Source organism: Mchenga conophoros, linkage group LG20 (assembly GCF_057382185.1).
Source record: "Mchenga conophoros isolate Kocher_MC1m ecotype Shallow Benthic linkage group LG20, M_conophoros_male_GT1.1, whole genome shotgun sequence".
Lineage (NCBI taxonomy): Eukaryota > Metazoa > Chordata > Actinopteri > Cichliformes > Cichlidae > Mchenga > Mchenga conophoros.
In genome coordinates this window covers 13,751,735-13,770,362 of record NC_140545.1, presented here as the reverse complement: position 1 = coordinate 13,770,362, position 18,628 = coordinate 13,751,735, and the positions used below count along the sequence as shown (strand labels likewise).

The 18,628-nt window shown below is 40.9% G+C and overlaps 1 protein-coding gene across 1 annotated transcript in view; it reads left to right on the top strand.

Moving 5' to 3' along the window:
- The first annotated feature begins 1,995 nt into the window (after positions 1-1,995).
- LOC146550498 (solute carrier family 41 member 1-like) overlaps positions 1,996-18,628 on the top strand; it is a 39,620-nt gene continuing 22,987 nt past the window's right edge. Inside the window, exons 1-3 of the mRNA XM_085259054.1 lie at positions 1,996-2,128; positions 3,597-3,952; positions 18,257-18,364. Coding sequence (XP_085115180.1) covers positions 3,641-3,952; positions 18,257-18,364 — 420 coding nt within the window. The 5' untranslated portion in view covers positions 1,996-2,128; positions 3,597-3,640. The remainder of the gene's footprint in view (positions 2,129-3,596; positions 3,953-18,256; positions 18,365-18,628) is intronic.

Genomic DNA, 18,628 nt, shown 5'->3' with positions numbered 1-18,628 from the left:
AGTGAGTGAAGGCTGGCTCATACGGTCTGACCCAACAGATGAGCTACTGTAGCTCAAATTGTCAAAACAAATTACTGCTGTTCCTGATAGACATGTGTCAGAATACACAGGGCATCACAGATTGTTGTGTATGGGGCTGCATAGCTGCAGACCGAACAGGGTGCGCATCCTGACCCCTGTCCAATGACCAAAGCACCAACAATGGACACAATGGACAGGAGCAATGGAAGAAGGTGGGCTAGTCTGATGAATCACATTTCTTTCACATCAGCGTGGATGAATCTTTGGCTGTGATGTCTATTTTATTTATAACCTATAGCACATTTAAACAACAGAAGAGCTCAAAGTGCTAGGGATAGGGATAGGCACATTTACATTTCAGGTCTCCAAGAAGAAGTTTCAAAATGCATGAAAAGCTAAAAGGTGTGTTTTGTTGTGATAACTAATCATTATTACTGTTGAAATCACAATGATCGAGTGGTCATTCAATTATATTCACAATTTGCAAATCACGGATGATTCGTCTCATACTGTAAGCCATGACACACTGCTATACCCTACATAAGTTGTCTTTATCTGGTATCAGATCGATACCAAAAACACAGGACTATTAGACACTGACCCCTAAGGCATTACCCAGCATGCCATCACATAACCATAAAAAACTGCTGCATGCCCATGGCATGGTGTCATATTGCAAGCAACAGTAAAGAAATAACCAGGCTCTTCAGTTAAAAACATAAGTTAGTGAAGAGGGGGCGACCTAATAGTATTAAATAGTGTCTTTTAAACATGTATGATGTTTGATTGTAATGAATGGTTATAGTTCCTACACAAGCTCATAAAAACCTCAGTGAGGTGTGTGTGTGTGTGTGTGTGTGTGTGGGCACGACCCCACAAATCCCTTATGAGGGCTTCTCTAACTGTGAGGTTGCAAACGTTATTCTTTCTGTGAATGGAAAAGAGAAAATGCTGTATAGATACCAGCCAGCCGGACAGAGATGGAAAGAGACAGGAGGAGGGGGTGAGGGGGGGTCATCCTTATCTGCTAATGCCATGAAATTCAAGACGGTGCCCCCCAGCTCGTACCCTGCACAAACACGCACGCGCAGAGCTCAGCGCACAGACACACATAGAAAAAAGCAAATGCACGAGAGAGGAACATACACATATCCTAATTTAGACAGGCATTTCCATTCAAGCACATACACACAGCATAGCAAGGGCACACACGGTTATTCTCGGGAGCTTATTGCTTTCCCCGCAAACCTTCACGAGTACTGGCTGGAGACAAAGGTAAGGACGATAAATCAAATCTAATATGGAAACTAACATACACTAGGCTTAATGTGGCTCTGTGGCCTTAGAGAGCACGCTGTCCAAGCAGAACTTTATGAATTTATGTTCAATGAGAGTGTGTCGTGATCAGTACAGACTCTAGAAATGGTAACACGTATTGGTTTGCTCTGTGCTCTGCTATAATTAAATGTCTCGCTGGTGATTCCACTGGTGTTTCCCCCCATGCCTTCAAAGATTTTCATATTGTCGTCTATAAACTAGCAGGGAGTTTGAGACAGAGAGGTTTTCTGACTTTGACATTAGTCTGATATCAGACACATATCAACTTATTAAATCATAAGTTAAGTCACAGCCGGGATGATCTGGAGGTCTAAGCGCCAGGCAAACCGCCACATAAACTGATATAAAACATTTTTCTCTGGTCTTTGAAATTAAGAATCTTTTCCTCAGCCCAAACGCTTTTCAAAAATAGTTTCTACAGCTGTATCATTATATATTATAATATTTAAACATCCTCACAGTCATAAAACTGTGAATTTCATTATTACAAACAGCAGCTGCTCGCGCGCTACACGCGAGGGGGCGGGGCTACACTCTTACGCAGTATTTTTTTTCTCGCTTTTACTCTTTAGTTTATCCAATCAGAAAGTACCTGGTTGTGTAACCGTGGTTACCGGTACAGATGTATTATGGGATATGCACATGGCAGCGTCCAAGTGAGGGAATGCATGTCAACAGAAGGATTCTGCGCTGTATGTTCGGCGTGGTTTCGGGACCTGCAGATGAATTCAGGCGCTTTGGGAGGTTTCCGGGACTCCGTGTCGAGCATGTTTGTATTACTAATGTTTGAGTTTTGCTTTTTTAAAAGAAGACAAACGTTTCCCTTTCTGTGCAGTCTTGTACGTTTACTCATGATAGCACTTTGTGATTTGAGACCACGTATCACACACCAGCTACTCGTCGGTCCCGAGTTTGAACTGATGATTTTAAAAACTCTCAATTAGTAATTAGTGTCATAATGAAATTTCCTGAATAAAACAGTTGAGTGAAGAGTTAAAAGAAACGATGACAGCTATTCACTCTAAAGTTTGATACTCCAAGTAAAACTAATTTATGAAATTATTGTAAACCACAGTATGATGAGAAATGAGAAACAGTGCCAACTTATCAACATAAAGGTTTTTATTAAAGCTGGTATATTAGCAGTGCATTACTGACTACCCTAGTGGTTGCTACAGATTGTTTAATACAGCTGTCAGCTCAGTTATTTGTTTAAAAGATATAAATAATAAAAATAAAAGATATTCATGGATTAAGAAAAGAAGGGGCTGTTTATTTATAGTATTTACAGTTCTCTGTTGTGCCCTTGTGTTTAATATGTTGATTAGCTTTCCTGAAAACAGAGCATCAGTCTATCAGAAAGAGTGGAAGCTTTAACCTATTGTCTATATAGTGTCAATTCACTGCAACAGTTGCCTCTGTGAGCTGTATATTGCAAGATAATGACTCTACAATATTAGAAAGCGCCCAAAATCAGAGGCTCCCTTATACGCAGCACTTTGCGATGGCGGGAAGGAAGAATTCCATTTTAACAGGAAGTGACCTCTTGCTGAACCAGGCTCAGCCTTATGTTACGCTCAGTTGAAAGCTGAGGGGAAACAGAAGGCAAATAAAAGGAAGAGCAGAGTTTAGCTGTGATATAACCACGGCAGACCGGCAACATGTTTCTGCTTTTCAGCATTAACTTTATTTACACAATCGGTCGCTGTTTACAAACACACACGGCTGAAACTTTCCAGCTGCCAGCCGAACACTAACAACAAAACTGGAATCCAGGACCCAGCACACTTTTAACCTGACGAGGCGTGACTACGGATGCCCTGCAGGTGCGTTTGCCTCCCCTGCAGCGGCACCGCCGACCACGCCCCGCCACATTAGTTTAACAGTGGTGGGAATGTGTAGAGCTTACATTTCTTGCTGTTCTATACATTTTATCCAAACTATATGGTGCTTTTCTCCCTCTGTGCAACTATATATGTTACTTCAGCATGCTTTCCAAATAGAGCTAGATATAACAAAGTGAAGGATCACCAATAGAAACTGTTGTCTCCTTCCATGGCAAAATATGAGAGCTAATCCTCTGTTCAGCTGATGGAAAGCATATTTGATTTGATTGGCACATCATCCTGGTGGAGTGGATGAATTCAAAAGATTGGACGCAGTTATCTCTACATTTTTAGATGGTAAAGCTGTGCCAAACTAGACCCTTACTGTCCCTATCTATTCTGTGTTCCCAGATTAAACTAACACAACCCTACTTGTCACAGCCACTGCTGTCACCATGCCTGGGGAGGATAAACCACCACAACAGGCCCGCCAGAGGAAAAAGACCAAGAAGTCCCGCTCCAAGGGAAAGAGTCCCACTGGGAGTCCTAGTGCCAGCTTGGCAAGCACTTTAGACGGGCAAGATGAGTTCATCTTCCCCCCAGTCGTGCAACCTCCACCTAAAAAGTCTACGGAGGAGAGGAAGAAAGTGCCTGTTGCCAAAGTAGAGGAAGAGACATCCATAGCCATCTGTCTTCAGGTGGTTTTTCCCTACCTGCTAGCTGGAATGGGCATGGTGATGGCTGGCATGGTGCTGGACATTGTACAGGTAAGGTCCTTAGGGTAGCTTGGAGAGTGATATCACATATTTAGAGTGGAAAAGCATGAAGTATGTTAACATAATAGTGGATATTGGGGCCTACTAGCTGACAGGTAAACCTTCAGGCTGCTCATTTGAATCCCTCATCAGATGCTGGCATCACCGCTCTCCAAGATGATTTTTTTCGGGGATGGTGTACAAAAACTATGATTAGATTTACCCCAGTGTAAATGTAGCAGCTATGTCAAAGGATACAATTATTAGACCCTCTTTAAACCCCCAGAATAAAACCTGACCATTTTTTTTCTTAGTGCCTAAAACACAGGTATAGTGGTGTCAAAAAGTGTTTGCCTCCTTCCTGATTTCCTAGTGTTCTGTATATTTGTCACACTTGAATGTTTCAGATCATCAAACACATTTTAATGTTAGACCACGATAACTCGAGTAAATACAAAATGCAGTTTTTTTTAATGCTGATTTCACTGATTAAGGGAGAAAAGTTACCCAAAACTACCTGGTCCTGTTAAAATGGCCCCTTTTGTTAAATCATAAATTAACTGTGATTAACCACACTTTTTGGAAAGCTGAGTTCAGTTTCACTAAGCACACTTGGGCTTGATTACTGGACGTTAGTGGTGCAACGGATCACGGTTGATCCGTAATCCGAACCGATCCCACTCCACGGTTCAGCACGCACGTGATCCGAAGATTCGAAAAAGAAGAAAAAAAAAAAAGCGATAGTTATGGTCAGCGCTAGCGGTCCAAGTGGCGGAGCAGAGGAGTTTGCGGTACTTAAGCAGCCCTTTGCTGCCCAATCTGACCGGGCTAAAGCTATTACAAAAGCTATTGGGGTGTTTAGCTGCAGACAGGAGGCCGTATTCCATTGTGCTAAACAAGGGGTTTAAACTATGATGAACGTGCTTGAGCCACGCTATGATATCCCGTTGCGCGTCCACTTTAGTGGAAAAATCGTTCCAAGCATGTATGAGCAGGAGAAGATTAAAGTTATGGCTGAACTGTCCCAGGCATCTTCTGTTGCCCTAACTACTACAAATGGGTGTAGCGACGGAAAGCTACGTGACCGTGACTGCTCATCATATCACAGCGGAGTGCGATATAAGGAGCAGTATGTATTATTGTAGGGTCTACCTTACAATATAAAGCACCTTGAGGCAACTGTTTTTGTGATTTGGCGCTTTATAAATAAAATTGAATTGAGTGGTAGATACAAAGACTGTACTGCCCTATATTGAACCATAAATTTTTTTGAATAATTGCGTGGAATGAGTCTTGAGTTGAATGTTTTTAACAGGCAAAAAATACTTCAATAAGTGAATAAGTAAATGTTAAATTTTTGTCTTTTTCTTTTTTTGCTGATCTGAAAATTGATCCGATCCGTGACTTAAAACCGTGATCCGATCCGAACCTTGAGATTTTTGATCCGTTGCACCACTACTGGACGTCCTGTTGAATGAAAAAATTACTTAAATAGAAACCGTCTGACAAAGTGAAGCAGGTTAAAAGACCTTAAAAAGGAACACATCATAGCACATTTCTAAGGTTTTGGGACTCCAGTGAACCACGGCGAGAGCCATTATACATAAATGGTGAAAACATGGAACAGTGGTGAAGCTTCCCAGGAGTGACTGGCTGACCAAAATGAGATAAGAGCACATCGCCGACTCATCCTGGGTGTTACAAAAGGATCCAGAAGAACATTAAAGAACTGCAGGCTTCACAGATCTAAGTTAACAGAGTATTAAACGTTTAAGTGTGACAAAATAGGAAATCGTGAAGGGGGAAAACATCAAAATTTGTCTCCCTTCATTTTACATATAAAGTACTTCATAAGTAAGTGTTTATTGTACAGGGAAGTTATTTTCACATTGTCTGACATGTAATGTACAACAGAATATTAAGGCGTCTCTTAGCAGACAGTAAATCTATGCACACAGTGGCAGGCTGTTTTCCGGTAAGGAAAGATCTCTGACAGATTTAAGAGCTAGGAGACCAGAGGCACAGCAAAACACGTCAGTAATGACCCAGATGGTTACTCTCTCACGTTAAACGTGTTAACGTAAGGAGAGAGAGCGTCACAATAATGAAAAACTGGACAGTACACAGAGACTTTATGGTATTGAATAAATAACAACATGAGCGACATAGTGACTCATCTGCACCGGTTAGAACAGGTTGTTCGTCTAAGTGTGTATTTTTGTTTGTTTTTGTTACAGGTGGTGGGACTGTGTGTATGCTTCTGTGTACTTGTTACCTTGAAATAGTCTTCTGGCTCAGAGCAATAAAGCCATCTTCTTCTGACTTAAGTATCTCTGATCATGTTAACATGGTGTACACTGGGCCAGTAATGTCAAAAGTTATAAACTGACTGGATGGGCAAAATAGCCTTTTGAGTGAGTTGAATGCACCCCAGGGCATAGCTGCTGCTGTCCCTGGTGAATATGTTGATACTATTACATCTTCAGTAGCATGTAACAGTGTAGATCAATAGTTAAGAGATAGCAGCCGGTGTGTGGGCTAATATTATTACATGTTGTATGTGCATCAAACATAATGTCCTACCCAAATGTATGAGATCCACGTTGCACAATGTGATTTGCAGTGAACTTAGAAGACTACTATAACTTAATAGTACCCCCCTTTATAGTTACAGTGTATAAAATCTTTCTGCGCTAGATATCAGTGTATTGCAGTTCTGTTTTCTTACCTCTCCCAATTCAAGTGCATAATCCTTGCTACATTGGCTCCTGTAGGACAAACATGTTTTAGTTAGCTAAGAGAGATCAAAACATTCCACTATGTTCAAAAACCTAACATCATGTTTTAGGGTACATTATATCATAACTGCCACGACTACACAACAGCTTATGCCTATAATCGAGATTTTTCCTTTCTGTGGAAGGCAATCAGACCTCTGTTTATCTCAGCTGTCAATGCTGGGTGAGAAGCATCCATGTGTAGCTGTAAAACTGTAAAAGGAGTTCAATACAGGCGAGTCAGTCAGTAAAGCTCACCTCTGACTGATGACAGCCATACTAAGGTGAGCTGTTGAAGATATCCTGATAGATAGTTTTAGTTTGTGCTAGTGAATCTAACGTGGATTTAACATTGTTAGACTCGTACAGTTAGGGAATAAACGTTCGTAGAATGTGAGAATGTAATCAAAATGTTTATCAGAGGAAAAGTGTGATTTTTATGACACTTGAATCTAACATTAGCTGGCATAATGTTACCTTAAAATCAGCTGTTGTTGTTCACCCGGCTCGTTGTCAACTCTCCAGAGACAGGAAAGTCGCATGTCTGATCTACTGGCAATATGTCACTGCAACAGCATTGGGAATAAATAAGCATGTTTATGCAAGTTTTCATGTCTTAGAGTGTGAGTTCTGTTTAGGAGATTAATCTTGAGGTGAGGAGGAAGAGGATGAAGATTTATTTAGTTGCAAGTGGTGTTATCTCTTTGATGAAGGGGGTCCATTCTCAGATGATAAAACAAGTTCTCTTCTAGTCCCCATTTGGCATACTACATACATGGCCTGTCTCTACCATTTATGTAAAACACCATTAGTTGGAAGAAAATGATGACTTCCAGAAACTGCAAACTCACTCCTATATATTATTAATAGATTCATTACATGTTTATGAGAATGCAGTTTATTTGAAAATGTAGTTACACACTGCTGTACATGTACATAGACTATAGGATACTTTTTTTTTTCTATTAAATGACCTCAAAAATTTGTGACTATACCTTTAACCTTCCCATCAGTTCTTAATTAAATGTCAGTAATATCCTTGGTCAAAATACCTCAAGAATATAACTGACTGATGGCTCTGTTTTCTACACAATGGTATAGAATCATACTGTAGGATACAGTATAGGAATATAAGGTGGGAATAGTGAGATAGTACATTTAATAATGAGTTTGAGCTAGTCGTGTCTGTCCTGTGCCAGGTGTCCCTGGCTTATAGTCTGCAGCCATCTGAGCTGAGGGAAATCAGACACACTGCTGTCTGTTCTATGATGAGCTGGTCTCTCTCTTCCCCTCCGTCCTCCACTGATAAGCATACGTCTGTCCTCATATGGCTACTTCCCTTTACTCCATCTGTAGCTCATCAGTATTTCTTCCCACTCTGCAGTCTACAGTATCAGTTTCCCTCCTGCATCAGATGGAAGATTAGTCATGAGCTTGGCTGGGAGCTGTGTCTCAAAGCACAGCGGACGCACAAGGACGTGGAGAGTAGCCGATCTAAAATGTCGATAAAGACAGCAACACTACACTATCAGCAAAAACGATTGTTACTGTGGCCTGTGATGGTAGCTATTGTCTAAACAATCACATCCTGTTGGCCTGTCTTTCAATTACATCCAACATGCAATTTGTTGGGGTCTTGTTCACAACTGACGGGAGAGGGGAATGGGTGACTGACAGATGGATTGGTGCTGCGCCTGCAGTGATGTCTGTCGCTGTAAAGAGAGAACGAGGCGTAAAAGCGAAGCTCCCGATTGTCTGGCTGATCTACGTCCCCACTCTCACCTATGAGGGGACAAGCAGTGGAAATGAGCGTTCTCCAAAGGGTGGCTGGCCTCTCTCTTAGAGATGGGGTGAGGAGTTCGGCCGTCCGAGAGGAGCTCAGAGTAGAGCCGCTGCTCCTCCACATCGAAAGGAGCCAGTTGAAGTGGTTCGGGCTTCTACAAGGATGCGTCCTATATGCCTCCTCGGTAAGGTGTTCTGGCCTGGTCCCACTGGGAGGAGGCCCTAGGGCCAAGACACATTGAAAAGATTATATCTCTTGGCTGGCGTAGGAATGCCTTGACGTTGCCCCAGATAACCTGGAGGAGGTGGTCAGGGAGAGGGAGGTCTACCGCCACGACCCGGCCCTGGATAAGCGGAAGAAGATGAATAGATGGATGGACAGACGAAGGCAGTGCCATTTGTGTCAGCTTCTCTTTGTTCTGTTGGTTGGCTTCCAAATTAGAGCTCTATAAAAGCTCGCTCCATAAAATGTGAAATTAGATCGTCCATACATTAGACTATTGCAAACATGCAATATTTGACTTCTTTAAATTACAGTTATGGTGGTTAAATGAGACTTAAATGTTAGTTGGACAGGCTCCCAGAAACTGTTATAGTTATAAATTCTTTGAATACTTGAAGCAAACAAATGGGCCAGTGATGCATCAATCGTGTTGATATCTAGCAGCATTTAGGCTAAGAGTTTACCATTAGCAGTCATTACAAGTCTTACCCAGTGTCCCCTGCTGTGTAAGTGCAAGTGTCTTTTATCTTCACTGAAACACTGAAACCCATCCCACTGCTGTTTTAGTTTTCACTGTAATTCAAAGGGCTGGACCGAAAATAAATGAAACGGCAGCCAATGTCTGAAGGAAAACTTTGAAAGACCTTCACAAAGCCTGGAGAACTATTGCTTAAGACGACCTTAAAAAATAAGTGTTTGGCTCCTTGGAAGCAAAATATAAAGAAATGGGGCTCAAGACTTTTGCAAAGTAATGTACATCCTGTAAGAAGAATTATAAGCTTTTTACATTTTTGCTGCTAATCAGTTGCCTTGCTTGTCAAATCAACCTCAGCAGTTTCCAGAAGAAACACATCAGTGTTATTACACAATGTCGAAGTGATCTGAGACTATAGCGACTGCAATTTATTTAATTCTATTTAGCCAATCCAAAACCTTATTTCTTGTATTCAAATGATGTAATCTTATTTTTAATGTGGCACTTTATAGATTTTACATGTAAAGTTTTTTTTACATGTCATTAATTAATATATTGTGTATGAAAACATTTTCTTTTCTTTTTTTGTGAACAGTATGCATTGAGAGGAATGATTTTTAGTTTAAGACCTGAAAGATGCCTGGAAATCAGTAGTTGTACAGTATGTTTGTTTGCTCTTAAATACGGTGTTCCAAAACGATTATAGCAGCTAGAACAGAGGTAAAAGTGGAAGGAAAAGATGGAGGGAAAGAATGAGTCACGATACAGAGATATGGAAACGACTGAAAGAGGGATGTGAAATGCAGCAAGACTGTTCGACGTAGAACGATGGATGCCATACGCGGGAGGGAGGGAGGATAAGAGGCAGACACGCAGCAAAAAATAGCTTAGAGGGAGAGTGCGTGGCAGAAAGCCGGTCGTTTCTCTCGTGAGTTTGCACAGGGCAGACAGCCCTGCCTCTTTCTGTGCTACGTCACAGCAGAGCTGAGTGAGCAGGACTACCCTGATGCTGAAAGGAGGAGAGGAACACTTTAGTCTGCTCAAGTGGTACTGTGTGCTGCATCTCATCTGTGGATCTCCTATTGACATCACAGAGCTCACCTCGCCAAATAAGAGATTAGGCTCGTATATCAAAGATATAAAGTCTTCCTCCTGCTTCTAAACTCTCAAGACCTTTTGGACTGTTCTTCATCTTTTTGCTCCTGTCACTCATTCAGCTGTCACTCCGAGCTCTGGGTTCACAAGATACAGCTGTGCCTTTTACACTGGAGGTCAAGTAGATTTAAAGCTGGATCTTATCAACTGAGGACTCCAACAAACAAGAAACTCAACCAGAGGATTTATTTGATTCTAGAGTTGTTCAGGACAACTGGAGGACCACTGAATAGCTCAGCATTAATTTACTGGCATAAACCAGTCTTATTTTTAATGTTAGTTTTTGCAGGTTGCCGGGTAAACTTAAGACTTTGACTGCAGATGTGGATCATCTGTGCTTGTGGAACATTTTGACTGATGAATCAGAAATCGTGTTAATGATTGTTTCCCCAGAGGTGCCGGCAAATGGATACCTCATCACTGCTGACTCACCATTGGTCCAAAGATGCCATGCTCCAGCTCCCTCAAGTTGGAGTTAAAGCTTTTAAACGTGATTCTGCCTGGGAAAACATCATTGATTGGAAGGAATGAAAACATGACGAATGTCTCGCTTGCTTGAATAGATATCGGATCTCCAGTTTGGTTCAAAGGGATGCTGAATGTTTATCTTGTGTACTGCCAAGAATGATGCAAGAAGTAGCTGTCATCTTTGGGTCATCCCTTGAGAGCAGAACATATATATGCTCCCAAATGCTGCCTCTCATTTCTTCAGGAAGAGCCTTAGGAACTGCTTGAAACATTTCCCCTGTTTTAAACCAAGGACAAACTCATTGATTATTTTCATCTTTGGTATTTCACTTCCTTACTTTATTTTGACCCCTCAGACCTTTTTTATTTTTAATCAGAGTTTTTTTTTTCCTTTGGAATGAAGTTACACTTACCATGGGATAACTAAACATCAAACTAAGTGCTTTGATTAATCTCCTGTACAACATGGTTGTGACTCGTCTGGAGTTGGAGCTACGCTACCAAGGCAAGAAGTTACGTGGCGTGACCTGGAAGCTGACTCGATCAGAACATGGTTTCCTACCAGAGAGCTCTTGGCTCATTGGGGCGCAGGTTATCGTACCATACCTCATATCAGGACTTGGAATGGTCTCCGCGGGTATCGTTATGGACCTTATACAAGTAATTATCCAAGAATAATGTGAATAGATGTGTAGAGTTGGGTACCATCGGAAGTATTTTGATTATCGTGTCATGATTGTTGCTCAAGGGCACCACCTTCACGTCATACTTCCCTCTTTCTATAAAGAGGTGATCTTTCGTAGGTTAACCTGAAAGTGGTGTTGTATTGGAGTAGGTGGAATAACTTTTGAATATCAAAGAGATCAAAGAATATTTGAGCAAGCTCCCTACTTCACTAATTTCGATTCCCAGTGCTGAAAAACAAGCAGTGAAATTTGAGACCCAGTCCTGTTAATGGATGTTTGGGAGAAATGGACTGACCTCACTTATAGATTCTGATTGTGGGATGTTGTGGAAAGGTGGGTGGGTATTTGCATACCGAGTACAGACACGTATTGACAGCTGTTGCTATGAAGAATAGATAAACGGTCTAGTCGGAGAAAAAGACCTTTTTGTTTTCCTGCCCCTCAGGTATTCACAAGCTTGAATTAGTTCAGACTAATGCTGGCCTTAGTTAAATATAAGATATTTGTCTCAGCTACCTTTTTTGTGACTTGACCTGCTTTCTGAACTCAGTCCGTGTTGTTGAGAGCCTTAAAAGAAAAACCCTGAACTGGTTAAACAAGAAATGCGTGTGTTGTGATTGCACATGTGTGCACAGCTCTGCCGGTTCACTGTTGACAGTGCTTTTTTCTGATTAACAGATGGAGTCTTGTGTTACATCCACCTTTCTGAGCTTTCTAAATCAGATTTAGACCAGAGAGAGAGACGAGAGCCTTGGGATTGCATTGAACAGTTAATTCAATAAGTGGTTTGGAGATGAGAGAGAGAAAAAGAAGGCCAGAGAGGGAGATGACTTTGTATATACACTGCATCTCCCTTGAAATTGTCACAAAGTTCTTTACTTAAAAAGGTAAAAACAAAAGTAAAGGGCTTATGTCATCCAGGTCATAGTAATTTAATGATGAGAGGTGAAACATCTTCAAGAAACTTAAAGAAGGCCAGTCACTTTTCTTTCCAAGCTCCTTAAAAGTAAAAAACCTTGTCACAGTTGAAGTGTTCCTCATCCATTGCTTTGAAGCTGATGGGTAGTAGTTCTGGTTACCTAGGTAACCCTCCAGTGTATTCACTGCCCTGTCATATGTCCATCCCTGGTATTCTGTACTGTTATGGGAATTCCCCTCAGTCATTCTATGTTCAGACTTGGAACGTACCAACTTTGCATCACCAGCATTTTGCAGCATAAATAAAGAATGGTTCAGGGTCACCTGATCCAGACACATAACTGGTATGGCAGTCCATTCTCCCTGCAGCACGGACTACACTGCCCATGAGGCTACATTCTTTAGGGCGATGCCTGTAACACTCTGCCTATTGCCTTCATATTAAATATTTTTTTAATAATATTTTTTTTAAATATTCCTTCACGTCATTATGCGGGCTGCAAGTAGGGGTGACATGGGCCATGAGATTGACACACAGGCATTAGAACCTCTTAATTGGTGTTTTGTTTGGGTTTCCACCGGCGTGGAATTACCAAAAATAGAAAGAGCATAGTCTAACATATGAAACAGGAAAAGACCGCCGTGTAATCCATTCATTTCAACAAATAATAATAATAATAATAATAATAATACATTTTATTTGAGGGCGCCTTTCAAAAACCCAAGGTCACCTTACAAAAGAACAACATTAATAAAAGAAGCAATAGTCATAAAATAAGTTAAAATTGCAAAGCAGAACTTGACAACAGGTAAAATCAGCACCAAAGCGAATAAGCCAGTTTGAACAGATGTGTTTTGAGCTGTGACTTAAATGCGGGAAGAGAGTCCATATTTCTTATGGCTGGAGGAAGAGAGTTCCAGAGCCGAGGAGCAGAGCGACTGAAGGCTCTGTTCCCCATAGTGGTAAGACGTGCGGACGGAACAGTAAGATGAATAGCAGATGAGGATCGGAGAGGGCGGGAAACACTGGTGATATGGAGCAGGTCACACAAATAGGAAGGAGCAGATTTATGGATATACTTGTACGTGAGAAGTACGATTTTAAAGTTTATCCTGGCTTCTATGGGCAACCAGTGAAGCTGCTGAAGAACTGGGGTAATATGAGCTCTTGACGGAGTTCGAGTTATGACACGAGCTGCAGAATTTTGAAGAAGTTGGAGTTTGTGAAGGGACCTTTTAGGGAGACCAAATAAGAGGGAATTGCAGTAATCAATGCGGGACGTAATAAGACTATGGACAAGGATGGCAGCAGCATGGGAAGGCAAGGCAAGGCAAGGCAAATTTATTTGTATAGCACAATTCAACAACAAGGTGATTCAAAGTGCTTTACAGAGACATTAGAAACAAAAACAAATAAAAAGCATGATTTAAAATTGATTAAAACAAGCAAACAAACAAACTAACTAAACACACACATTTCACACCTGTTCGCGCGATCTGAACCCTTATCGTAAGGGGAGCTACCAGTCCTTCTGTGGACGAGCTACTTTCTATTTTAAATTCCCTGAATTTAAAATACTCTCTAGACCCAGTCTAGACCCAGTTGGGGAGCTACCCAGAGCTCTAATCCCACACCTGTTCGCGCGATCTGAGCCCTTATCGTAAGGGGAGCTACCAGTCCTTCTGTGGACGAGCTACTTTCTATTTTAAATTCCCTGAATTTAAGGGAAGTAAGGAAGGGGCGGAGTTGGTTAATATTACGTAAGTGGAAGTATGCAGACCGGGTTATGTAATTAATGTGGGACTGGAATGAGAGAGTATTATCAAGTATGACACCCAAACTCTTAACCTGAGGGAAGGGAAGGGTGGGGGAACGTTCAATGTTAATGGGAAAACTTGGGATTTGGTTAAGATAGAGGCTGTGCCAATGAGTAAAACTTCAGTTTTATTACTTAGTTTAAGAAAATTGGAGGAGAACCAGGATCTAATCTCGATAAGACAGTTTGAGAGGGAGGGAGGTGGGAGGGATGAATTGGGGTTAGAAGAAATGTAGAGCTGGGTGTCATCGGCATAACAGTGAAAATGTATATTATATTTTCGGAATATATGACCAAGATGGAGCATGTAAATAATGAATAAAAGGGGCCCTAATACTGAACCCTGGGGCACACCAGCAGAAACAGGATGGAGACTTGAAGAATGGGATTTAAATTGGATAAACTGAGTGCGGTCTGAGAGATAGGAGGTGAACTAGGCAAGGGGGGTATGACTAATGCCAATGGATGCTAACCGGTTCAGGAGAATATTGTGAGAAATGGTATCAAACACCGCACTAAGATCAAGAAGGATGAGGATGGATAGGAGACCAGAATCAGCCGCCATCAGAAGGTCATTAGTAATCCTTAACAAAGCTGTTTCTGTGAAATGATTGGGGCGTAAACCAGATTGAAATTGTTCATAGAGATTATGGTTATTGAGGTGTAAGTGAAGCTGAAAGGCAACAACTTTTTCAACAATTTTTGAAATAAAGGGGAGATTTGATATAGGGCGAAGATTATCAAAGTTATTGGGGTCTGCACCAGGCTTTTTGAGAGTTGGAATAACAGAAGCCTTTTTCAGTGATTCAGGAACGATTCCAGTGTTCAGGGAGGAATGGATAATACTGGTTATGAGAGGAGCTAACGAGGGAAGACAGGCTTTAACTAACAGAGTGGGAAGAGGGTCAAGGTGACTGGTGGATGATTTAGATTTTATAATAAGATTAGATACATCAGATTACAAAGTAACTGTAATCTGAATACCACCTTTTTAAACAGTAACTGTAATGTAATACAGTTACTCATATTTTGTATTTTAAATACGTAACGCCGGTACATGTATTCCATTACTCCCCAACACTGCAGATAGTTCATAATAATACCCCCAGAAATACATGTGCAACAGAATCGGTCACAAAAAAAACCCACACCTGAGCTTCCTCCTTTTTGTCACTGCGGGCTCTTTAAAAATACAGACTGTACTTTTTAAAATGTCACTATTGTTTTTAAAACCCAGTTTGTCATTAATGGTCACAGTGGTGAGGGGACCAGAAAAACTATAGAGTACAACATTAATAACAAAACATGAGCAACCAGACTTTTAATGTAATGAAGCAAACTTAACACATTACAAATCCCCAGCAAATATTTGGCTTGAGACCTGGCTTGTAATTGGCTAAAAGAAGTGTATTTGTTACACAGAGATACTGTTAGTAAAGGAAAAACCTGTTATTATAGACCGAGCATAAAATACTGAATTCTTCTTGAGTGTAAAATTTTCTGAAAATATCATTTTTGTGTGTCTGAAGTACCTGAATCAGTCAGCGACAGCACCAACATTAGAAAGTCCCTGGAAGTCTACAGTAGCACTGAGCTGGCTTATGTTGGCTTTTGTCCCATCACACTCGCACTCACAGTCAAGCAGCAGTATTATAGCAGAAGTGGGACATGTCCCAAGATAGCCTCTGTGTATGACAGACGTCAGCCAGATTTAGCAATCCAGAACCTGAGAGGAATTGGTATGAATAGAGATGCACTCACACCAGCACACACACTCCTCTACCATTGACAAGACTGACATTCAGTTCTCTTATTCCCTTGTTTGGATCCATTCACCTTCATCACCTGTTCACTACTGTTTAAATAGGTCAGGAGGCAGAAATGATCCAATTGGTTGCAAACACTAGAGAGTGCAGAATATTTAAAAGAGCAATAGTTAGCACGTTCATAATGGTTAAAAAACATTTTAAAATGTGTTCGGGTCGTTCTTGTATGTGACAAACCACTGGCTCTGGTTAACTAAGCTAGCTAACTGGCACACAGTAATCAGTAACTGATGGGTTAATTAATATTTGTGTTCCAGGTGTTGGAAACAGGAGAGATAATGAATTACTGCTCATCAATATGTAGCTCCATTTGTAGGGTTCAGAACATCATGGAAATGATTCATAACCTTTAAGAATGGAAAGGGCATGGTATTTAGATTGACCTGTACCGAAATGACAAAGTGTGAAGAAGGCATGTCATAAACATACTTCATCACTTATGAAACAAGTCAGAGGCAGTGATGGACATGCATAACTTCCAGTGGAACTGGGTTTCTGACATTTGATATGACAGCCAGAGAATTCAGAGGAATATAAAAAAAAAAAAAAGCTCTGCTAGAACAGGGTCAGTCAAATAAAGGTTAAATTCATTCTTATATTAAGTCTTGTCACTGCGCTTTCTTTGTAAATACTGACAACACATATCAAAATCCTGCAATAATAAACCTAATAGGCACTAGGTTATTACTCACAAATCCCGAAACCCCAACATTCAGACGACCCCTTTGATCAAGTACTTGGCAACAGCAGGAAAGAAAAACTCCCTTTTAACAGAAAGAAAACTCTGGCAGAACCAGGCTCAGGGAGGGGCAGACCTCTGCTGGTACCTGTTGGGAGTGAGGAGAAAGAGAAGAGGATAAAGGAAAGAATAGAAAGATATAAGCTATATAAGCATTTTCTAAAAGGAAGGTTTGAAGCCTAATCTTAAAAGTAGAGTAGGTGTCTGTCTCCTGAATCCAAACGAGGAGCTAGTTCCACAGAATCGAGGCCTGAAAGCTGAAATCTCTGCTCTCAGACTGCAGGTTTACTTTTGGTTCTCAGAGTTTCTAAAAGTAGAATTGGAGGAAAAGTGCTGTATTAGAATATTGTGGTACTATAAGTTATTTAAGATGTGATGGGGACCGATTGGTTTGGATGTTGCGTCTGAGAAGAAAGAATTAAAATAAACTTCTGGATATTTTTTGTGCTTATTGTGCTCTGTCCTTTGAACCCAGTCCTCTGTAAAAGCCTCGTACCACAGAGAGACAACCATTCAAGCTTAATCATACTCCTTGCTGCCAATTTAGAATCTGTTGGCTCCATGTAACTCTGAATTCAAGTTGACTTTAGGCTCTGCAAGGTTTATTATAGGAATGCGATCCCCACTATATATATATGAGCTAAAGATTTATAGTTTCATGGTTCCCACACTGTGGCTCCGAGTACATCTGAAGTTTAAAAGCAAGAAAGAGAAATTCTATAACTTCTCTGTTTTCTTCAACATGCCATCCAGGATCAGCTGAGTCAGCTAGTTAAGAAGCTCATGTAGGTGGTTGTACACCTGCATAGGTTATTTCTCCCCTCTGACGGGAGCTATATTTGTTGCAGAAATTAATCTTTTGAAGTTCACACAAGGATGTATTTGCTATAAAACAATAGAGTCTTCACTGAGCACAAGCTGTTTTTTTAAACATGCTAGCAATAAATAATATATTATATCTAGCTCCTGTTATATTATATTTTATAATTGACTACGTCACCTATTTAACAAAACGTCTTATCAAACTTTTACTGACCTACTTTGTCAGTCCCCTCCACTCTTCCTTCCTTCCCTCCCTACGTGGCTGTCACATCTTCACATCATTCTGCTCTTTGTAGCTGTGTTCTTGTATAATCGCATTTATTTAAAGATCTAAACCATCATGAGGCGGACTCTGTGAACTGCACGTGTTCTAAACCCAGTGAAGCTGCACGGTATGGCGTGGCGGCGAATGCTCAAAGGAGTGGAAACAGAAAGTAGGCTACTGGGTTAGTCTAGAATATCTGATTGTCTTTCGTAATTCCATAAAGAAGTTTAATCAGGTGCAGTTGTTTTTATAATGGGAATATGTCAGGCATAATTAGTAGGAATGTTTGCTTTGGTTTTGTATTTTTTGCACTGCTCTGTAATTGTTTATTCAGTATCTCATTACACAATGTGTGTGTTCCAGCACTGGGAGGTGTTTAAGGTGATCACAGAAGTTTTCATCCTGGTTCCAGCTCTGGTTGGACTCAAAGGAAACCTGGAGATGACCTTGGCTGCTCGCCTCTCTACCGCTGTAAGAAAGTCTAAGGGTTATGTTATAAATTATCTTATGTTATCTGTGGTATGAGCATAAATCGAATTGAACATTTAACCTCATAATCCCCTCATCCTCTAGCTCAGAGTAGCTCCTCAGAAATACAATGCCTCTATAACATCTACAGTGGCTTGCAAAAGTATTCGGCCCCCTTGAACTTTCCCACATTTTGTCACATTACAGCCACAAACATGAATCAATTTTATTGGAATTCCACGTGAAAGGCCAACACAAAGTGGTGGA